Source organism: Chrysoperla carnea, chromosome 3 (genome assembly GCF_905475395.1).
Source record: "Chrysoperla carnea chromosome 3, inChrCarn1.1, whole genome shotgun sequence".
NCBI classification, from domain to species: Eukaryota; Metazoa; Arthropoda; class Insecta; order Neuroptera; family Chrysopidae; genus Chrysoperla; species Chrysoperla carnea.
Genome location: NC_058339.1, coordinates 49,165,036 through 49,190,846, shown reverse-complemented (window position 1 = coordinate 49,190,846; position 25,811 = coordinate 49,165,036). Strand labels below are relative to the sequence as shown.

General features: G+C 28.9%; 1 protein-coding gene across 1 annotated transcript in view; it reads left to right on the top strand.

Moving 5' to 3' along the window:
- The first annotated feature begins 24,341 nt into the window (after positions 1-24,341).
- LOC123296662 (anion exchange protein 2) overlaps positions 24,342-25,811 on the top strand; it is a 92,127-nt gene continuing 90,657 nt past the window's right edge. Inside the window, exon 1 of the mRNA XM_044878231.1 lies at positions 24,342-24,465. Within this exon, the coding sequence (XP_044734166.1) occupies positions 24,409-24,465 (57 nt within the window). The 5' untranslated portion in view covers positions 24,342-24,408. The remainder of the gene's footprint in view (positions 24,466-25,811) is intronic.

Sequence of the window (25,811 nt, the reverse complement as noted above, 5' to 3'; positions counted from 1 at the left end):
TTTCAACATTTTCTTGGTATGGCATATTACAACATGAAAAGATTATTCTGATGTTTTGTTACAGATCCATAAAATCAATAAAATTTATTTCTCATACATTCATTTCATTTTTTATTAAACGCCTATAATTACATATTTTGTGAATAAATGTAGTGTAAAAAACTTGTTGTTGTAATATGAGAGTACCTACCTGAAAACTGTATTTATTGAAAAGTTAAATAAACTTTGGTTTCAACAAAAATATCTGTAGGCGCTCTTTTTAAATAAAAAAAATTGTTATTTAATAATTTAGGTGCAGTGGTTTGGATTCAGTATTTTTGAAAGTGTGTCAAAAACGTTTTTTATAGTTTTAAAATTCTGTATGGGTATTGTTGAAATGTTTGATGTGTTCTATTCGATGTGTGCAGAATAGAATTTAGTGCCGCCACGCGATATCACTCTTTTTTTATTAATTATATTAGATAGGTAAATTTTTAATAATTTATTATTAAAATAATACGGTAGTTGCCTATTGTCGATTTTGCCATCCCTATATGTTATAAATGTGAAAGTAAGGATGTTTGTTTGTTTGTTACGCTTTCACGCAAAAACTAATAAACGGATTTGAATAAAACTGAACAATAACGTAGCTCATACATCAGAATCACACATGATCATCAGTATATGAAATATACCAAGGTATACTCTAGCCCGAAGTTTGTAACGCTTAAAAATATTGATGCTATGAATAAAATTTTGGTATGAAAAGAGATATCAAGCTTTTATAGCGTGCTGAGGACGTAAAAAGTGAGGTCGAGTTCGTAAATGAGCAACATAGGTCAATTAGGTTTTGGGTCCGTAGGATCCATCTTGTAAACCGTTAGAGATAGAACAAAAGTTTAAATGTAAAAATGTTCCTTTTAAAAAAATAAACAACTTTTGTTTGAAACATTTTTTCGTAAACATCACATAGTTTATACCCGTGAGGGCATAAACTATGCGCTAGTTGTATAGTATGTATTATATGGGTATATCCGTTATATATGTATGACATGTATGAATGTGTAATGTGACAGAGTAATGAACACCGTCTATACATGGTATTTCAACAATTAACTCAGTCAATTTGTTTTCACTTGTTTTAGAATATTTTATGGCTATTGTCAAGAAGAGCAGTTGTGCGATAAATAATAATGTTTAGAAAATTGAGATCATGAACAGGAAAATGTATTGTTCTGAGAATTCTTCATTTCTTTACTTGCTGGCGATTACTGCTGATGTTAATAGAATAGCTAAGTTCAATTAAATTTCTCGTTAAAAAACCTTTAGAAAAATTTTTGCACTTTTAAACTGATTTCATATAATTTTGCATTTTGGTAAGGTCAATACACACCTAACTTTTTTGTGGGTCTAACTATTATTGATTTATTATTGTATGAGAGAATATTTTGTGGATTAAATATCTAATGAGCTGATATTTTTATAACCTGTTTATATTTTGTGTCAATACATATAAAATCCTCTACAATACGCCTTTACAATGAATTTATGAAAACCTCTTGTGTTTGGGAAGTTTGTTAAATATCATTTATCTCATGAAAATGTTTAAAATTAATATCCAAATTGGTTAGCTAGGAGCATTTTTAGTGTAAAATTAAAAATAAGGGATACTAATTCTTCAAAAGATTGACGGAGAGCATTTTATTATTTAATTATACCTTTGATTTTGGTTCTAGAAGCCACTTTTTTCGTTCTTTTAGACCTTGCTTATTCAGTTTAATTATTTAAATTGAGTGCCTCAGTGCACGATGTGGCGATCCAAAAGATCAAGTGTGTATCTCTGTACGACATTTACTGCGCGGTCGCATTTAAGCCGATTTGCTTTATGCAGGAAAAAGTGACTAATCACACAAATTTAATGTTTCTTGATGAAAACTGTCAATATCCCTTCGATTCGGCTATCAAAATAAGTGGATTTTATGGCGTGTCTGCTTCATATTCATCCTCAAATACAGAAGGCAGTGACAGATTTCACTCGACGTTTTTCTCGTTTGCCCTTTGAGAATATTGAAAGATGTGTAATATCTACTAACTGGCGAAAAACTTGAGGAACCGCGGTTTGCCAATCGCCTCGAAAATTAAATTTACAATTTTATACCAAAATGGAAGTCTAAACAATTTTTCTGATGATGCTTCGTGTATGTACTAAATGGCTTTAAGAGTATAGACAAGAAGTGACAATCATATCAAATGCAATACTTTTGTCATTTTTCAACTATTTGGCTATTTGCAAGGCTTATTTTTACCGTTTCCCGCAGCTTTTATGCATTCTGAAAGTCAATTAAAACCGGATAAAACCGTTTAGACTTCTATTTTTTTATGAAAGTCACGTAGCAGCTGTTCAAATTAACCCCATATTATATTAATTTCTACATATTTTTCCGTATTCTTGGAGTGAAATTTGTCACCATCTCCCAGTTATATAGTGTGTGTAAACTGTATATAGAGGTAATGAACAAATATAGATGTGTTTTAAGTCATAGTGAATTTAGTATAATATTAATTCATGATTTATTAAAATTGCTAAATTTTGTTTGTCATTAAACACATCATGATCATTATAACATGTGGTTATTACCAATTTTGCACGAATGGAAAATTACTGCTGATTATAAATATGATATGTAATTATTTGTTTGTAATTATTTCTAAGAATTTAAATTCATAACATTCATATGATGATTATAGATAGCCATGTGTAATTCGAATCTATAAAGTGTTTGATACGTGAATGTTTATATCTTATATCGTTATAAAAATTAAAGAATTCACTAAAAATACTTCCTAGGATCTAGAAAAGAGAGATGGACGTCTTTAAAAGAAAATAAATTTTATGCTGGAGAATAGATAGAGCCTAAAAAATGAGCCTGGATTCCATTTGCATTTGGAGGTAAGAATACTTCCAAAAAATATTTCTAGTCTACTCCGATAATTTTCATTCACGTTTAATTCGAAATGTTACGTTTAAAATGTTTTTTCTTAAATCTTACTACCATTTAAATCATTGATACCATGTTTGATTAACAAACGTTGGTGACCACGGCATGCCACCCGTTCCTGTCGTTGGCGAGATGAAGAATATCAATATTTGATATGTTTAATTTTAAGCTTTCAAGATAACTATGACGTTTTCTTTCTCTCGCCAAAGATCCACAAATTTTTCCTGTAAGGATATCTTATTCTAGTCACTTGTTTCTAATAATATGACCCACGAAATTGAGCTGACGAAATCTTAGTCTTTATTAGTTCACGGCCTACACCCGTTTTTCGTAGAACAAGTTCATTTGTTGTTCGTTGGGTCCATGATATCCGCTGGGAGCGACGCAGGAACCACATTTCTGTCGCAGCTAATAGTTTTTCAGCAGCAGTTGACTCTGTCCATGTGTCGCATGCATATATTAAAACTACCGTCATATACTTTTGCTTAATTATTTGGTTCATTCTAAAATATATAAAAATTTTGCCACTATTTGTCAACTTAGTTTTATTTTTTTTAACCACAGCCAAGATAGTATAAACGTAGCCAAGGTCCAATTTACGTAGCATAAAAAAAATTGTTAAATTCGTATTTTTCGAAATAAACGTGATTGAGAAATATTGGAGTAACTATATATTATTTGGAGGAATTCTACCCCTATGATTGAAAAGTCTTTATTGCACAGAGTCGATTAACGGACAGGATTAAAGATGTTAAGATTAGCTTAGATAAAGCAATAATAATTACAGGCAGTACATTATGGTTTGCGTTAAATCGAAGTACAGCAAAATTTAAACATTGGGTTGGATGCGTCCATAGAATGCAAAACCTAAGTTTTCCTCCTCCAAAACGGGAGATTATTTCAAATGGAATGAAGCATTTCCGTAAATATTAAATGGATGGACCATTTTGACGCTAAGGATCCTACGATTAACGAAAAATTGACGTTTAGGCGTTAAACTATGATTGTCATAGATTGTCGCCACGAATCCTCCCGCGTCTTGTTAATCGATTCTGACGTTTTATAGTTCTATGGTGAACCAGTGAATGCTTTTATACGCAGGAATATGAATCAGCCGGGCAACCACTTTCCGTTAATCAGGTAAACAGAATGAGCAGTCTGATACTTGACATCTGTTTTTTATACCTACAAAAAAATATTATAAAAGGCGAGCGATATACTATTTAAATTATTTGGAAAATTTATTTAAAAATGATTTGCTAATTGACATGAATCAGGTCAATAGAATAAATCAAAATTACACGTAAATAAACCAACATTTAAAAAAAAACACACCCAAAATCCAACCTTGAATATAATTTGAATACAATACTGACATATTGGCATTACAACAGCGAAAACAGGCAGACTTATTCTCATTATAAATTATAAATATTATACATCTCATTTTTAAAATTCATGAAGATGATTGGAATCAATAAATCAATATAAGTGGATTAATAAATATTAATAAAGTCAAGTAATTGTACGTGTCAACTTTTCTTCACAAATTTTTAATGGCATTAACGGTTTTGTTGGATGACGGATATTGGTATCGTGAATAATGGAGAAAATAATTTCTTTAAAAACTGTTGGAAGCTGGGTTTGCTCTCAGTAGATTGAATGACCCCATTTACACGCCGGAAAAAAATTAAAATAATCGGCCGTTTCATATTGAAATAAAGTAAAAATAGTTTCAAACAATTGCCTAACGATTCAAACAAGTACAGCTAAATATTTGTATTTACAATAGAATGAGATTGAATTTAAAATATGAATTCATTGGTACAAAATCACTGAAGTTAAATAAGCAAAATCATTAGGTTGATTTTAGTTTAAAGTCATGCATTTTATTGATGCAAAATAAAATTGTACTTAGTTAGAATATATAATCGTGTAAATAAAGCGATGAATTAAAAGAAAATTTCTTTGCGTTTGCTTTAAATAGAGGATTTGGTTATAATGATCGCATATCTATCATGTCTAGTCCATATCTGATTGAGCCCACTACATGAAGATTGCTGGTATTAAGAAATTTTTTTTCAGTGCACTGTAAGTCTTAAGCGAGAGTCTCAAAGTATTTCAGAATATTTGAAAATAGATTTAGAAGTTTTAGAACCAAAGGCTGTTTAGTAAGATTAAAATTCGATGACCAAAAGTGAATATGAAATCTATGGAACTAGAGTTACAAAATCTGGGAATACTGACATTTCTGACACCCTGACATTGCATATAGTTATTTATAAATGGCAATAACCAAGTAGTGAAATGTTATTTATAAACCTATGTACCAGTTCTGAATTTCTCAGAAACAAAGATCTGCTTATATATTTCTTTGAATTTTTAAAGTAGTTTATATTTTTTATGCATATATTTGCTAACTTTTATTTATTTTCTTAGGCATAATATAAATTATGTAGTATAAGTATATTCTTTGAAACGTCCAGGAGATCTCACGCGATCCGTAATATTTTCAGTATTCAGTTGTTTTTCTTCAGTATTCAGTCTTCAGCAGTGATACCCATTCCAAATTTGCAATATTTATCACAATTTTATTTCCTTAATTTCGATTTTGTATGTTTCTTGTTTTAACGAATTTTTGGCAACGGATAATGGCCGAGGATATGTGTTGCTAAAAAGCCTTTAGAAAGTTAGAAAATGGAAAAGAATTGGCAAGATAATGATTTTGTAAGAAAACAATTTTCTGCGTTTTAAAAGTTTCTGCCAATCGAGTGTGAACGTGGAATCGTGTGGCCAACAAAAGATATAATTATGAGATCTGCGAAGGGCCGAGTAAGATAAATAAGATATGCGAAGGGCCGAGCGTTTGAAGAATGAAAAACAAATTTTTTGAATTTTTCAAATGTGGGTGGGGTCACAGTGGAACAAATGTAAATCTGTAATTTATGGTAATGTCAAATGACTATTTTTACAGAAATCTGTAATTTATTGTAATGTCAAATTAAATTAATTTTTATTTTATTTTTTATTTTTTTTTATTAAAATATTAATATATCTTTATAAATAATATTTCATGTGTTATTCTGAAGTATGAGCTATATTGCTGTACAGTTTCTTTGAAAACAATTCTCTAGTTTTAGCGTGAAAGCGTAACAAACAAATAAACAAACAAGCAAACATGCTTACTTTCGCATTTGTAATATATAGAGATAAGCAAGTATTCCAATTAAATTAATTCTATGTAGAAATTAAAATCAATTACACCGGATAATCTAGATTCTTCGTAAGACATAATGTAAGCTATTCAGAAAAGCTATTCATGTTTTATGTGTTGTAGCGAAATAAAAATGTAAATTGACATAAGAATGGTTATTTCTTGTTTTAAAATTTTCAATTAATTTGTATGAATTAAAAATAAAAATTAACACAATTAATTAAACATTATAAACACACATGCTTCGTGTAATGGTTGCAATTGTTGTTAAATAATAATAATTAACATTTGTTCATATAATAACATATTGGCTGGCATAGAATCCGGCTAAATGGTTTAAGGATAATGCGTCCTCTTGTACAACTGTAATTTACATTAATTATCCTTGTGTTACTTGTGTGTTAATTAAATAATATCAATTTTTATTTTTCTTCGTTTTTAGTATTCCGTACCAAAATGTTATGTTAATTGCTATTAATGCCTACTCTAAATGTCTGACAATTCTTTATATATATATATATATATATATATATATATATATATATATATATATATATATATATATATATATATATATATATATATATATATATATATATATATATATATATATATATATATATATATATATATATATATATATATATATATATATATATATATGTTATTGTTAGTTATTTATCACTAGTACTTGAAGGTCTTGATTTAGCGTCTATACACCCAGTATTAACGTGTCGGAAGATTTTAGAAAAAAATATTATAAAAAATCATTGGCAACATTTCTCAATCTAATTAGTTAATCGAAAACTTCTAAGTAAGATTTCCTTAAATAACTTTTAACGGTATTGAATTTCAAACTTTGGGTTGAGCTTGAATTGAAACATTTTGGAATTTTATGCTAATGTCGAATTTCAGGTAACAGCTTTGTCGCTTTTTCTTTCAAATTTTCAATTTAGAATCGCGAGACGCAATTATAACATCAGTAACTGCTTTAACTTTTCCATGTGATTCATTGACGCCGAGACTTAACTGATATTATTATCTATAAAGGTTCGAGTAGACTCGATTTTGATTTGTTTTTGTCTTTTCATTTTAGAGTACAATATATGAGGGCGTTATTGATGTCATTAGTATCTGAATTTAGTCGATAATATTATGATGTTCGATTAAATTTCGAGTGTATATTTATTCACTCGAAAAATTTCGAGTGGGAAAAACTATCTTCTCATCCTACGTTAGGTCCTATTTTAACTTCAAACCAAGGTAATAGAAATAATATCTAAAATTGAAATAAAAGTCTTTAAATAATTTTATTTATTTTCTTTGTCTATTCTTTTTACGGTTTAAGGTATTTTGATATCGAAATAATTTCAGTTGTTTGATAACACTTTCGTTTTGGTATCGAAACACCTACAGCTAAATATTGTAAAATTCTTATTTTTTTCGATTGACCAGTAGGTGTAAATAAGGACATTTACTCTTCCAACCGGCAATTCAATTTCATTTTAACCATTATATCATACAGCAGCAATTCCTCTATTTACTTCCATATTCAAAGTCAACAATAAGCGATTCCGACAACGTTGTATATTGAAAGGTTTTAAAAATACAAAACAAGATGAAATCATTTTTAAATCCCCTTCATTAATTTAAAATATATATTAAATGTTGAAATAATACTTTGTGCTAGTTCCTTACTGCAGGGCAGTTAACACTACCTTGACACGATTCATTTATCACATGAGCTTGACATCCACTTAACAGTTGATATTTTTTATTTTGCTAGTAATGTATGATATTGATCTAAATTTATAATCGAAAAAAGGATAATTGTTGTCTATTAATAACAATAAGGTTAACTAGACTATTAAAAGTTTACTAACCTCAGCTCAATAAGTATAAACAGCTGCAAGTTTTAAATGTAGACTATGTGAATAGGATATTGCACAGCTATCTTTCATCGATGTGAATTAATTTTCAATAGCTCATACTTTGGTAAAATAGAAAAAATATTATGTAATTAGTAATAGAGCGTAAGACAATGACATTAACTTGCTTCTACCTACTTTCGAGAGGGCTAAAAAGTAAGCTTCTAGTTTTATTTTTCCATTCATCGACCTTAAACCAATTTTTTTGTGGACCTTGAGTTTCTTTACAAAATCACGTTTGTATTTAAACCTCTTTAGGTACAATTTAAGGCAGTATTTTGATCTAAACAAATTGAAGAAATCAATTTTCTGCTGCTTCAAAAGAAGGCAAAACAACTCGGTTAGAAGAAATAACTTTGCAAGACATTTTATATGGCCCAATTTATGGATCTGGGATCGCCGTTTAATCCAAAATGAGTATTATTATTATTCGAGTTTCTACGCCGGAATTGTCTATCAAACTAAAGACGCGTTTTTCTTGAAACTTATACATTTTTCGAGGTGGTTGACATGATATCTCAAGTTCTATACTTGATCGATTTCTTTGAAATTCGTAGGGAATCTCCTTTATCGCCTGAACCATGAATTATAAAAAAATTCTTTACCATTTATAAAAAATTCGATAATATAAAAAAAAAGAGTAAAACAAGGTTGAGGTTCTTTTTTTGGCTGAACATCTTTACAAATTAATAATTTTTTTAATTTTTTGTTTCGGATCACTACAAGGGCTGGAATCGTGTCAACCAGGGTGTCGTGTTTTCATAGCTCCCACTTTACCGCCCTGTTCGAAGAATTTTTAATTTTTTTTTACAATTTTTTAAAATTATATTTTTAAAATGTCAATAAATATTATATGGCAATAAAAATGTTTGTCATTTATTTATAATCTTAGTTTGAAAAATGCATACAATTTAGGCTTCTAGACCAGAATACCTCTTAAATAATTTTTAACAATTGAAAATTGAGAATCAAACAATCTGTAATTACTCTTCAAAACTTTACAAAAGATATTCAAAGATGATTTTAAGATTTTGAAAAGCTCAATTTCATTTATTTGCATTAATTTTTAGTTTTGAAAATAACCTTTCTGGAGTTTTTCCAAACATTAAACTCTTAATAATTGAAAAAAAGCTGAATTTAAAAAAAAATCACCAAAGCTCCTTTTTGACGTCAAATTTCCCAAAAACAACGAGAAACTTCATTTGGTTCAAAATCATTGACATTAGTTTCTGCGTAGAGTGTGGGATATACAAAAATTGGACCAATAAGATTTATGGCAACAACCGGAATATTAATCTATAAAGTTTTTTGAACAAGAATCAATTGACAATATTCGGTCATCAACTTTTGCACACTATATATACCTAGCGCCTGCTCCAATTCTGAATCTTGTGATCTTTGACACAACTGAAGCTAGGCATTCTCGGAAAAACATGTAAATTCTGTGGTTTTACAATGAGTTCATTAGGTGCGCTTTATTGGTGTTTTTATTGTGGCGAATGTTTTTTCCCAACCGTCCAGAAAATTTTTTAGAAATTATTTGAAACCTCTAGTATCCCAACAAATTTAATTTAATTTTTTCTAAATTAGCATATCTACTATAATTTATGAGATATTTTTCAATTTATTGATACATACTTCACTTTTTTTTTATGCATATTAAAAACAAAGCATGCAGTTAGTGTAACGACCCTGAATAATGATTTTTCTTTGACATGATTCGAAATCATTCTTTAAATAACAAAAAAAAGTATTTAAAAGTAAAATCAAGTGATCTATGATTTGCATTTTTTTAGAAATGTGTGTATAAATAATAAAATCATGTGATTTATTTATTATTAATTATTTAGATATTAACATGTAGATAGGGTCTGTTTTTACCCGAATACAAAATATAGTAATCAATTTCAATACCATAAGTATGGATAAAAGTTTTACTTGTACTTCTATAGCAAGTTCTAAGTAAATTTACCATACTATGAAAACTAAAGAATTAAATAAATACTTGTATCAATAATTTGCTCGTGAGAAATTACCTTTTGAAGTCTATGAGTAGATTAAGGCTGTGATTGGCGTCAATTTGAACAGAGTTAAACATGTTACCTTTGAGTAAGTCTGATAAGCTAAATTACCAAAATGTAAAGTTATCGTTATGTTACGTTTTAAAAAGGTTTTTGTTCAATTAGTTTAATAAATGGGTTTTCTTTAATCTGTTTGTTTTATTTTTGATTCCATCGATACGTTTTGCTAAGTACAATAGGAATTATAGTTGCGTTGCCGGGATTTAGAAAAAATGGACTGAAAAAATGAGACCCGGAAAAAAGACCGAAAAAAATTTCTGTAATAGAATCCCATTTTTTAACGCAAGGGCTAAAAACTTCAGTATTCAACCAACTCCTCTATAACCTACTCGTAATTACAGCAATACTGCTGGTTTATAAAATTTTCAGTCTTTTTTGCCGGGTCAATTTTTTCCGATCAAGTTATACATTTTTCAAGGTATACGTCATAACTAATATTATAAATGCGAAAGTTACTCTGCCTGCCTGTTACACCTTCACTTCTGAACCAATTTTGATGATTTCCGGTTTAGAGATAAATCGGACATAGAAAAAGAACATAGAGCACTTTTTGTCGTGAAAATAAAATAAAAAACGGGGTGAAATAGGGGATGAAAGTTTGTATGAGGAACCAATAAATTCTTAAGTCTCACTTTAAGCCCGTTATCGTTCTATTTTAAGGCAGCGGTAAATGTGGTTTGAAAAGTGAATATACATCGCGAAGACTAACGCGTTAATCGCCGTGATTTATCTAAATCACGGCTGATTAGCTATGGTCCTCACGGTTGTCAGCATATCTATGCTCGTCACGAAAATATGAGAGCTGAGGCTCGATTTCTGATGGCTGGGATATTTGTTCACTTTTATGTCGTGATAAATAAAACATACCCAATTGTCATGGTAGTATCAAGATCTAGGACAGATTTATTATTTAACATTCTCTTGGTCAAGGATTGTTTTATTTTATTTTTATAAGAATTTTTTTTCCACACGTAATTATACTTGCAATGATATCATTTTTTTGCAATTAAAAATTATTAATTTCACTGTTTCAATGGTTACCATGTGATTCTTGTTAAACGAATTGTTAATTACCAATATTTATACACATATAAATTGTTGTTATCTTATCATGTCCATATCGACGTGATAATCTAGGAGCCCAGACTACTTATTAGAGAAAAGTACTGCGATTCGGAAGTTTTCAATGAACATCGGATGCCAAAAATTAAAAATTTGATTAATTATGCATTTTTGTTTTTAGAGAAAAGAAACATATTTATACGCGAAATAAATGATATATTCATATCAGCCACTAACCGGGAAAATCAAAAATTATCAGTAAGATGATGAATTCTTAGGAAACCGAGAAAATTTTAAATTGTCAGAGAATACGATTGATCAAGTTATTATGGAAATCGTGGAAGCCTTAGAAATAACAAAAAGATTGAGAAGTGTCGTACCTTGGTAAATTACAAATGTAGCGCGTACTTTTTTTGTTTACAAGATATCTTAATGAAACTTTAAGGTATTCATTTAAGTCAAATGCGTGTTTTATTCTTTAAAGAATTTAATTTTATAGCTACTTTTAGTTTTTACTGCATGAAATTATGTAATATTAGTTTAAAAGACATACTTCTGATCTAGTAGTCAATCCCACATGTGCGTACATTACGTTTGGTTTGATCAGGATATTTAGTATGATATAACATACAAAATTTTATTGTACTGACTTGAAATTATCTCTCTCATCTTTAACTTCTGATAACTTTTCAACTCAATTTTTTTAAATGATAAAACATAAAGTTTTGACAAAAAATACAAATTGATAGTTATAAAAAGTTTTTTTCATTTTCACAAAATTCAGTCTGCTGCAGTCTTTCTGGTTTTAACTCCCAACCAGCATACAAATATCTTGCAATAAGGAATATAGTACCAAAAATTTTGAAAATCTTGAGATTTTACGAATTAAAAGGTACGATTGTACGTTATTTGAATGATCTAGATTATTCAATTGATACGCAATAAATAACCACCGATTAAAATAGATTTATTTAAATTCAATGTTTCATTCGACAAATTATTTAAATATATTATATATATATATATCTATAATTAATTTCAAAGTTATAATTAGATTTAGTTTACATAGATTTTAGTATTTATTTCAATATGTTGTTCAACGGAAATTTAATTATATCTACAACTATAACAAAACTAAATGAATGGAGATGCATAGAGAAGATGTCGTTAACTCATATTAAACTAGCTTTTATTTCAAAATTGTGTATCATAATGATATACATTGTTTCATTAGTAGAAGGAACTTGTTAAACTGAGTGAATCGGAAGGAACTAGTTTATTGACAAACCGTTTATTGACGGAACTATTTTATTGACAACCAAAATTTTTCCAGTTCCCGTGACGGAATACACTTCTGAGAATGTTCTTTTGAAAAAGATTATCCAACGGAATATAAAAAACACAAACCTCCTCAGAATTTGTTGCCATGTGTTTGAAAGCTCGTAGATTTAGAAAATGAAAAAAGTTCTACCAACCGTTATATTATTCGTTATTATTTCAATAAATAATATACGTAATGACCTTGTAATTTATAAATAATTAAGTTTTTTTGAGAAAATTATGTATTAATTTTCTTGAATGATTTTTAATTTTTGGTATAATTATCTTTAAGTTAGTTAAAAACATTTATGCATGAAATCATAAGCTTACTCAGTAAAGATAGTGCAGTGACCGAAGATTAAAATCATAAAATCTCTGAAGTGTTTCTATCGCCTTTTTTTTTTTAAATAATAGGGATAGGAGTAATGGCATCTAAGGATGAGTACTAATAATCTTTGATGGATTTTAAAGTATTTATATCAAACAACTCGTTCTTTAAAAAAAAAAGTTTTAAAATGAGAAAAGTTACTTGTTTTTATCATGAGAGATAGAAAGCCTTTAACTTCATTGTTATCATTTAAAAATTGACTAAAAACTTCATGTTAAGAGAAAATAATGTCCCGGACATTTTTTGCCCATGGGAAAAACCTCTGCTAATCTCAGAGGTTTTTGCAGTAAATGAACCGTACTATAATTTTAGTTTTCGTTGGTATTTTTTTTGTATTGTTTATTCTTATTCAATTGAAAATGACTTGGTATTTTTCTAAAAATTAAAAAGGTAAAATAGTATTTATGTGTTTATTAAAATTCAATTAATTTTTTTTACATTAATAATGTTTTACTGTAACTTTGGAAGTCACGGTACAAAGTTTTATGTTCTGCTATAAATGTGGTTTTTTTTGTTGCACCTTAAACTATGTCAAAAATTTCCAATGAAATTTTATCATGATTAGATTAAGGTCACGAAAAATACGTTTTTTTTTTGTAGAAGAAGATATTTGTATAATACTGATTATTATGATAACTGATTTAAAATAAAGCTTAACTTCGAAGTAATTTAAAATTGCGAAAAAATTATGGATTATTCTAAACACATAAAATAATTTATTACCGTTGGAAATTTATCTTAAAATTAATGTTTCAACTTAATTTTAAACTAAAAATGTTGATATAATTGGCGTAAAATTTTTTGGGTTCGTTAAGCTCTTATAATAGGTTGGCTGATAAGTCCCCGGTCTGACACATATATGGCGTCGCTAGTATTAAATGCATATTATTTTTATATAGTACCAACCTTCAAATGATTCGTGTCAAAATTTGACGTCTGTAAGTCAATTAGTTTGTGAGATAGAGCGTCTTTTGTGAAGCAACTTGTGTTATTGTGAAAAAAATGGAAAAAAAGGAATTTCGTGTTTTGATAAAATACTGTTTTCTGAAGGGAAAAAATACAGTGGAAGCAAAAACTTGGCTTGATAATGAGTTTCCGGACTCTGTATTTTTTCCCTTCAGAAAACAGTATTTTATCAAAACACGAAATTCCTTTTTTTCCATTTTTTTCACAATAACACAAGTTGCTTCACAAAAGACGCTCTATCTCACAAACTAATTGACTTACAGACGTCAAATTTTGACACGAATCATTTGAAGGTTGGTACTATATAAAAATAATATGCATTTAATACTAGCGACGCCATATATGTGTCAGACCGGGGACTTATCAGCCAACCTGTATCAATATACTTAACAAGATCATGTGAAAAGAGTTTAAAAATTTTAATACTTTGTTTATAATAATTTTTTTAAGTTAATAAAACATGAAAAATCATACATTTTTAGTTAATTTTAAAAAATTATTATAAACAAAGTATTAAAATTTTTTAAACTCTTTTGACGTGATCTATTTTTTTTTCATCTTTAATTGTTTATAACTTTTACAATTTTTTATGTGCTGAAAAACGCTTCTGGCACATTTCACCAATTTGAACTTGTTGACTAGACTACTACTGCATAAAAAGAAGAGAAAAGAATTTCGTCTTTTCCTTTACACTCTATGTTATTTTCGCACGAAAAAAGTAAAATATACTATTCTTTCGGGGATATTGTTTAATTGATGTTTATTGCTAGATCTATATCCTCATCATAGATATGGAATTGGGATTTTGAACCAAATTTTTTGTTGAGAAAAATGGAAAGATCTATAAGTTTTATAACAAAACTGTTATTATTTTTTCATAATTTTAAAGTTGCAGTTTTAAAAGAACTTTTCAAAAGAGAAACGAAAGTGCCCGACAAAAATAATGTTCGTAAAACATCGTTGTGACGTAATAATGTTAATTGAATAGTTTACACCGTATACAGTTATTGATTAACATTATTAAATTATTTTTTTTTTTACAAAATTCCAATTGTTGGTTAATTTTAGCCATGGTATACTTATAATTTCACAAAGACTATAAAAACAATTAGAACACTGATAACAAATAGGTATCTACAGTGAATGTAATATATTGTTCTTGTTATTGGTAAAAGTAATCCAGTTTTTTATTTTATTTTAAATTATATTATTTCATTTGAAATAATATAATTTATTAAAATTAAATGCGAAATACTAATATGACTACCATGTATGAATAATAATCAGTTGAAAGAGATGCTTCTTAATTCAATTCAATAACATTTCGCTTTTAAACGAAAAAATTTCATTAAATCTTCATCGATCCGACCTAATAGATGTCAAAAATGACCATCGTTAAAATTTATATATACATTGAATTTCAAACACTACGATTATACCCTTTACTTTATCCTTTTTAAATTTGGATATGATGTTATAGGTGTTCATTTTCTACCTGTCCTGGTTTTATTTTTCTAAAATCCTGTTAATATTCGAAATTTTCATTGTTTAAACCCAGGTACTTTTTCGTTATTCCACTGTACCTGAATGTAAACAAAGAACATTTGGAAAATTAACCGGATTTTCGAAAAATAAAAGCACACAGGGCAGATAGATTATGATTACTTGTAACATATCCAAATGACAATAAAAATGGATTTTAATTTTTGGTGCGGAGCCCTAACTTTTTTGAAAATAAAATTCAGCTAATGTGTTACTGGCTTATAATGTAGCATTCTATTGGTGAAGGAATTTTTACAATCGATTAAGTAGTGAACTCAAAAATGACGGTTTGTATATATTTTCATACAAACTTTCATCCCTTTAAGACATGAATTTCGAAAAATCCTTTCTTAAATGACACCTACATGTATAAAATCAATTTCCTCTCGAAATTTCAAACTTTTATGATTAAGGATATAGGCTGGACGTTGATATATCTGATAGGTTTCTGATTTTAAATAATATATAAAAAGCATTAAGTAAACAATGATCAAAATCGGAGCTACTATTGAGGACTTCTGAGTAAAAACATTCATTGATGCGACTATACCTAAAATTTAATTATAACTAGTCAAAACCTCGAAGGTTATACTATACAATTTTCGTGTGTATGGAAGTAAAATTATTGCATTATCATGTGTGTAGATAGGATAAATAGATAGTAGTTATATTTATTATATTTTTTGTACCTATAACTTTTAAATGAATAATATTTTAAAGGTCATTGTATATCAACAACACACTTACAATTCACTTAATACACTCAACATCAGATAATTGAATACACTTTGAGTAAAACATTACTTCGAAAGTTTTCTGCAATAATTTATTTTTCAGTGCAATCTCGATATCAGAAATCTATTAACTTGTACTAAAGTACTAGTAATCCTTGTACTTTAAATTATCTCTATTATGTTGAACTTCTTATAACTCACAAGTCATTTTTTGAATGAAAAAACATAAATTTTGGAAAAAAAATACAAATTGACAGATTGTTAAATGTTTTTGCATACACTAAAACTCATGGCAAGCTGAATTGATTAAAAAAGAAATCTTAACGTTCGATAAGGAACATAGTTCCAATAATTATTTATAAAAAAACTGAATATATTTAGAAAAATATACCATGTACCTACTCTTATTTTTTTGGCATGTGAATCGCCGTGTTACAGTGACGCCATCTGTTTAGCTACAACTCTATACACAGCTTCATTAAAGAATAACAACTTTAGGTTAAGTAATAATAATAATTAGTACGTATGGCCAAACGAAAAAACTTATGTCAGGTCAGTTCCATTTATTGTACATGAATGTGTACAAAACATAGCAAAACGTACAATATAAATTTGCAAATGTATAAAATATGAAAGTAAGTATAAAAAATTATATTTAGTTATTAAATAAGAGATAATGATTGATAGGTTTACATAAAAGTCAATGAACTGCTCTTTTTTATAGTTTTTATTTATTCTTAAGGTAAATTTGTAGGTAATGCTTTGGCTAGTGTTTTATATTTATTGCTAACCAAACAAATTTTTTATTGAAGTCAAATCTAAAAGAATCATCATGTGACGACTCTCTATTCAGTTTATGCAATTCAATTTTATAATTAATGTGAAAAAATTAATATGATTTATTATTGAATGTTTCTAGTAATATTATTTATTAGTTTTTATACCTTGCTATGGAGTTAAAAATGGGAATCTATATAGGCGCAATCGGGGCAATTGCCCTCTTCAAAGAGTAAAAAATATAAAAATCCATTATCAGTAATTTTCGTGGTATCACCAGAATTGCTCCAAAAATAGAAGCTTTGCGTCATTTCGTGTAAGATTATAGGCGATATCTTAAAAGTTACACACCCAATCATAATAAATGAACCCGAATTTGTACTTTTTGGGTCGAAATTTCCCATGATACTAAGTAAGTTTTACAAAATACTGAAATAATTCTTTTAATTCGTAATTTTCCAGTTTTTCAAACAGTTATAGCCCTTTTTGCGTTCGATTTGAATAACAATAATTAGAGCAATTTTCGCACAAAAAATGCAAAGATTGGATCCTTTTGATGTTTAGTTTTTGAGATGTTTTTTTAAGTAAGACCCAATGTCAGTACGCAACGAAACAAACTAAAAAGTAACAGCACAACATGTATAAAATTAATAATTTCTGATAAATTTTCATTTTTTACAATTATTTCAAATCATTTTTCTGTACCCGCTATGTCCTAAAAATTGTCTGCAGTGATAGAATTTTATTTTTTAATACAACCCAATCTATTATTTAAGACAACCTATAAAAATAAATTCTAGAAACGACACATGCATATCTACCAGCAAGTGTATAAATAAAATTTATAACAATAAAATGAATCTTTAATTCTTGTGTTGAATTTTCTCTTCCTGTAAACAAATCGGAAGTTATTATTTATTAATATTTCATTAGGGAAATAGAGAATTAAATAAGTTTTCTTACATTACATCCAGATAAGTAATAATTTTAGATATTAGCCGATGTTGCATTATTTTTTTATCAGATAAATTACATTATTTACATTAAAAAATACATGTCATTTATGTGATTATACACTATGCCTCATTTTAATATTTATCCGCGAATATTTCGCCAGGGTAGCCCTTTATGATTATCATATTCTGTCTTATTTTAGTGTTGAAACTGTCATCGTAGAGGACTTCCTCGATTATTTAGTTACTGATGTTGCTAATATTTACACAATAATGTTCTTAATCAAAAACTGTCCACGGTGCAATTTGTTCAATTCGAAGGATTTTTATTATGACAATAAATTTGATTTGAAAATTCAAGACCATTTAAGATCAACCAAATTTTCATTTAACACTGAAGAACTTTTGAAACTTGTATAAGTCCGATATACACTAGTTCTATAGGGAAACGCAGATGGGATAAGGCGGCTTTCCTAACTAAGCAATATTTTGTGAGAAGCTGGAAATTTAAAAAAATTCCAATTTCGTCATATTTAGTTTACTTCAACTACATCAAAAATATATGTAATATAAATATATTAGAAATTTGTACATTTTGTGCATCATTTTGCATGAAAACTATACGTCAGTTTGTTTTGGCATTAATCTTTAAGTGTCTATCAACAATTATCGCAAGGTACAGACACATCACAAATTTTATACAAGCATGACTCGATCAAAACGAACAAACATGAAAATTCTGTACGAACGTGACTTAAATAGAACGAATATAAAAGTTTTACAACTGACTTCTTATCGTGATACCAACAAAATAAGCTGAAAAGTTCTATAAACACTAAAATCATGAGCAAAATAAATTATCACTACTCTAGTTGTTCAGGTCAAATCCATCGTGGTGGCGATTCAGCAATCATAGTGTTAATTTTTGATTTTTGATCCTGACCACGCGGTGACCCAGCAAAATTTTCAAAATCTCAGCCACCCTTCACTACCGGGAGAGGCCCGAGCAGGTGGCAACTCTACCAACGGTCAAATTTGACAAGTTTGATTTTTTATGTGTATTAAAGGCTTACAAAAAATTATAAGTGATTTAAAAGCGATAATAAGCAATCTCGTATAACTCAATTTAATATAATATTTTTGTACATATTTGTCATTGGTGAATGTATTGTATATTTGATATTGAAACTGATCGTTAAGTTTTGTATGGCTAGATAAATAATTTTTTATTACATGTAAACATATTATATATGCAAAATATATGGGTATCATTATATGTATATAGATCACTTATGATAATTACCATAAGAAAAGAAGATATTATGTTGTTTGTACATTTGCAGAGTATTTAAAATTTACATATTCTAAATTTCATTATGTAAATCTATATTGACATTTGTCGCATTTTAACTTACACGTACATACAATATGATAAATATGTGGTTATGTATGACATTTTATTTTAAATTATAATCAAGAAGACTAGAAAAGAAGGAAAGTTAACTCTGGCTTTTAGTGGGCCCTTATATGTGAGGCACTTCTAAATTCGTTGATTGTCCTGAGAAACCATCAGCGCCGCCAAATTCAGATAAGCGAACTTACAAGTACCGGGTGTATATGGGTCCAGCGAATACATTGCCCGAGATCCAGTGTTACCTCTCCCTCTTTTATAAATATCTAAATTATAATGAAGTGCAATTCATCTATAAGTCTGTTCCTAAATACAAACCGTCACGAGAAACCATGATGGGCGGCATGATATATGCATTTCAAAGTGTTCAGTGTTATGCATAATGTGTTTTAACGCGACTGTCTCTTTTTTTCGATACTACGCCCCGATATACCCGTGGAAAACTTTAGAACCCGTTGTCATTTTAGAGTCAACAATAGGTAATTTATAGTTTATTAAATTTAATGAACTCTACGGCGGAGAAGAGGTGAAGAAAAATGAATGGGTGTAAAATGCTACACATGATGAGTGGTGTCTTCGGGATACTGTCCCTTAATTTGCGGTAATGTCCCATTTTGAGTAAAAATAAAAATGACTTGGTCGTTAGCCGTCGAAGATTTAAACATAATGACCGCTAGTCTGGAATATAGGTTATATCGTGTTTGGTATCAAAAGTAAACCAATGAAAAGCATATTTTAAGCGAATAATGCATTTGTATAAGGTACCTGTGGTAAATAAGTGCCACGCGATAGTAAGTTTACTCACTATGCACACATGCGCTTAGTCGATGTAAACGTTACGGCATTGGTCCGCAGCCCCTGCCACCTTTTCATTCAAGAAAAAACTACCTTCTCATTGATTGAAGGATCTTTTTATTATACCACCGCTATATAACAAGACCCAAGGAACCTCTACACGTGGATCTAAATGCCTACTATAAGCCTTATTGTTTACAAAAGTCGAGATTTTTTAAAGATTATTTGAAATTTGTTTTAGTATCACCTGTTTAAAACCTAAATAAACTGTTGAATATAATGAAGGCCATACATTGCATTTAAGATTACAGAGTGATACAGAGAGAAAAAAAACTGTTTAAGACAGGTTAAAACTAGTCTAGACGCGTTTATATTCTTAACAAAAAACAAATCTTTTTGGTTGAATCTACTTTCAGTTTCAATTCTTGAATAAAACCATATATGCACCTGTTCAAGTATTATATTTACCTTTATACAGTGTAGATAGACCTTTTAGGATATAATACTCTGGTTATATGGTATGAACGAACAAAAGTTAAAAGAAATTGTTATGGTGTTGCATATAATTCTGGTTATAACCGGTTAAAACCTGTTTAAATGTTTAAACGTACAAGTCACATGATTTATAGTATCAAATGACATTCCATTTAATATAAATATTATTATATTTCTATAATTTTTTTTTATATCAACAAATCACGTATCGCTATGATTGGGGAACCATTTCATATGAATAAAAAAATCCGTTTTACTTGTTATCAAGTACGCCAATTCCAAACTCTCTCCACTTCCAGATTCTATTTTTAGTATAACATATAAGACCGATACTCGAGAGAGCATTGCACGCTGGAATCTGTTTGTGGAATGTTTGAAACTATAGATACTTGTTCAAAGGTACACACACTATCTAATAGCATGCAAACCTACTAACTTGCTGGGAATATCATTTACTATTAACAACTTTTTTCATCCGTGAAGCTAACCCCTTTGAGTTGACAGAAACTAACTGAGCTAGTGGAAGCAAAGATAAACATACTACGGATACATACTACTGTATATAAGTATGCTTTTTAAAAAAATGATTGCAGTCGTAGGACCCCCGTTGGGAACGAAGTTCCTTACGAAGCTGTTTAGAAACAAATGTAAACGTTAAATAAATACATATAGGTATCTGATCAATCTGTACCATTTGCCATTTTTGTACTATTTTAAAGCATATTTTGTTATGACGATTTATGCCAGTTTGCTCACCATGGCAAGCCGCGTTAAGGAACTTTGTTATTTTAACTAGTGGAGTACTAGTGGAGTACTAGCGGAATTTTACGAGTGTAATATTTGATTTCGGATCTTTCACGATTGTGTCTCAGTTGTTTAATGACCTTAAGTGAATCATTGAAAAATATTTTGAACTTGAGCTCAATTCAATTATAGATGATATTTCTTAAAACTAAATCAGGCTTTTTATCAGAGCACTGCTTGGTAATTGAGAACAAAAAAATTCCAGAAAATAATTTAAACATTCCTTGTCTCAGAAAGTGATGCAGAATACATAAACAGTGCAATGACAATGTAGGTGATAATCTTAAACTGCAATAATACATCCTATTATTTACGATTTGAGTCTAGATACTAAGAGGAAAGAACATGTTACTTTCACTGAGTAAAAATGGTGCAGGTGCAAAAATGTACCTTCATGATACTATATTTATTTATGTTTGTTGAATTGGCTGCAGGATATTTTAATCAAAGGTACAAAATCTATCGATAAAGTGCTCAAAATGTAAACGATTTAACACCTCGCTTGTGATTATTAAATAAAGTGTGGATTGTTATAAATTACATATCATCAAATTTGTATAATGCTCCAAAAAGACATTGAAAATTTAATTACAGCTGTTGATTATAGCATTCTAGTAATCAATAATCATATAACATAAATTGTTAAATTATGAATTGTTGTTCTTGACATGTGTTGTCATAATCATTTTGTGACAAAAATTAAATAATGATATTACTCAAATAATGTGTGGGAGATATTTAATTTATTTCGGTTATGTCACCTTTTTACAATTTTTGTTTGTTTGTAAAAATTCATATTTAATAATTTTGCTTACTATGACTTGAATTGTTTGAGATGATCGGTTAATTTTCCTCATGTAACCTGATTATCTGAGAAATTTTTGGTAACACCTAGGTGATTTGAGAGTGAGATTTAATCCAGTAGGTAACGATTCTCGTACATTTTAAAGTATACACATTAAAATTATTTGAAAAGCAAATGCTGCAAGCTAGCATAAATTAAAGCCAGCACATGAAATTTCTACTTTTAAGAACACATCATTCGGCTTTTATGTTTAAAATATTTCTTTTGTGTTTTATTTTAAAACATCATCTATGACGTGAATTTTAATTGACAAATTATGGCCTGCAAACATTTTTACTTCTATATAAATGATTAAAAATTGATGTTTTAACGAATTTTCATATTTTGAGATTTTCTGATGCCAAAAACAACAGTTGTGAACATTTATCTGTTTGCACGAAGTAAATAAATTGATAAACACTATGTGCATATGTTATCATAGACTCTGAAAGAAGCTGGGTTGTAAAATATGAAGAACGAAATCGGTTACTGATTTGTATATTTGTAAGAATTTGGAACCAAGAACTCATATTGCTAGAATGAACATTTACGCAGTTATCCACTCCAGATTTTAGGAGGTTGCCAACAACAACATTCTTCTGATCGATCTAATAATTTCCGAAAGAGATATGTAACTTCTATTTAATATAACAAAGCTTTGTCATCATAAGACTCAAAAAAAAATATCAAAAATATCTTCTTTACTTAGTATGAGATTTGCAGATTTCCATTGCAATGCTTTTTTGAAATAATTTTGTACTTGTTCTTGTCCAAATTCTGAAGACTTCAATTCTTCTCGTTGAAGTTTCTCATTTTCCAAAAAATTTATGCATGCTAACGCACTTGTGTCACTATTAAAATACTTTGTTCTAAATCACACTGGCTTAGTGTGACATGCCAGGAAAGTATTCTGGCTTAAAAAATGTGCTCAGATATATCGAATATATCTATTTTTTTAGATAGTCTTGTATGAATGTGGAAGTTGTATGAGTGTACGATGAATAATTTTAAAATAATTAATGAAGTAATCAATAATCATAAAATTGATTAGAATAATTACATAAACAGAATATTAAATAATATTATTTTTTATATTATTAACAGAGTTTAGCGAGTCAATCAGCAATCACATAGCTTAGCGTAACAAGCAGTTAACAGACAATGTATTATATATAAACAATGAAAAAATGCAATGCCTCTTTTTTTACGTCTACAACAGACATATTAAAATTTTATTTATTTTTAATTTCCAGATAACAAACCGTTGGTAATATAACAACAATTCAGATTGGTGTCGTGGTGTGGGGGGACTATTTTAAAATACACTTTGTGCAGAAAGACTGAAAGCAAAAATAAAACACAAGACATTAGAGGAAAGTGGAGGGTACACGACGTGCTGGCGACGTTGTACATTTATACACACTGTAACGTAGTAACACTAACACAGCACTGGATGGACATCATCTCCAAGCAGACTTAGTGTGTGCATCATCAACAAAATATTCTCTCCTTCTTGTGTTTAGCTTGTCGACAACAACGATATTCTGTCTGGTGTGTTCGACGAAGTCTACCATCAAAATGCAAACAACACATTTAAATGAAAACTAAATATATGAACTATTCTTGTTGTAAACAACATTAATATTATTGTGAAGGCGATTGATACACCACAATTTGAAAAGTAAATCGAAACCACGCGACTTTAATTTGTTACAACAAACATTAAAATAATAAAGAACAATAATTATTAATTTATTATCAACAGTGTTTGTGTTTAGAACAGTTTCCATCACGGCTCCCCAACGCCTCATGCGGTCCTCAACGCAACTATCTCGTATTGGTCGTGCTCCACGAAAAAAGATCCACCAACCTTAAATAAACGCGCGAACTTTTAAGTGTGTGTTTGAAGTTTTTCTTTAATGTGACAGTTTTAATTTTTCTTAAAAATATTTCTTTTTAAAATTACATTTTGATTTTATCAGTGAATTTTAACATTTTCAATTTTAAACATCGATTCAGTATTTATTTACTTAATTTTTGTGTATATGTAGTTCTTTGAACGGATATTTTTTATTTGGATTTTAGTTTTAATTATTTATTATTTATTTGTGTGAAGATGAGTCGAAGATCTACTAAGAAGTTGTCCTTTTTGGGATTTCGGAATAGAAGTTCGGTAAGTTTTATAAATGTTTTTACTTTTTTTTATTTATTTTGTGAAATTTTAATACCTACGTTTTATATAGCTGAATGTAAGCAGGTTTGACTGTAACGCCATAATTTTAGGTTTATTTATTTTTTCCCCGGTATTTTAGAGTAGTTCATACAAACCAGTTGCGTCTTCACATGGAAAGAAACATGGCCAGTTCTATGGCCCTTTACTTTACTTAACCATTCAAAGACCTCGTGATCATACTTTTCGTAGATATTTCATATTTTCGACTGGAATATTTCTAAAACGCAACAAATTTCTGGTTTTTTAATGAAATCAGGTCCCAATTGGATCCTATTTTACTTACAAATTTTATCCTTGTTGTTTTCCAATGTTTCTATCATAGAATTCATTCAATAAACATGACCTTCAGAAACATATTCGACAAAATCATAGCATTTTCGAAAGATTCAAATCGTATTTTTCGATATGCTATACCCGAGTAACCCTCGGAAAATTTCCCTCATTAAAGTAAAAATTGTGTCAAAGAGGACATCCTAGAAAATAAAATATCCTCGCTTCAATTCGTCTTATGATCTATTAATGTGCCTTCATGAAAAAAATAGGACAATCAGATATTATAGAAGTGTAGTTATAGCAGTAGATATCTACTGGAAATTTTCCATCGATATAAATATTGGTGAAAATTTTGCTGAAAGCACATTTTTCGCATGTTTAATTATAAAATGAGGCGAGATAAGAGCATCAGAAAAATTCAATTAACAGAAAAATTGGAAAAAATTTCATTTTCCACAACGTCACCTCCCGGAAAATCGGAAAACTGCTTTATTTGCACTAGCCAAAATCACGAAAAAACCCACAATTCTTGTAAAGTGCGAAAAAGCACAAGTACAATAAAGGTGGAGCCTTTGGAAGTCTCTGATGGCGTGGGCAGGATATTAGAGTGTGCCATATAATATTGAAATCTGTAACCTTTTTTCTGCCCAATCACAAAGGGGAAAACTTTGGAATTATTTCCTTTAATAGAATCACATAATATTTAAAAATTCTGAAAGATTGAACGTTAAAATATTCAAATAAACGCCGTTCTTCGAGCAGATATTTACAAAATGTAAAAATCTTTTATATGTAAATCTTAATATTTTTTGTGATTCTTTTTTAAATGTTTGATTCAAGATGAGTTGAGCACTCAAAAGAAGTGAAAAGTGGCATTTTTTTTATGAGTTGCTTAGAGGATTCAGTTAAGTATGTGAAAACATAAAGTCCCGGAAGTTTCTGTATTTCTTCCGTGAATCATGGACCGAATTGGTCGGATCATACTTCTGGAGAATAAATTCAATGTATTGTTT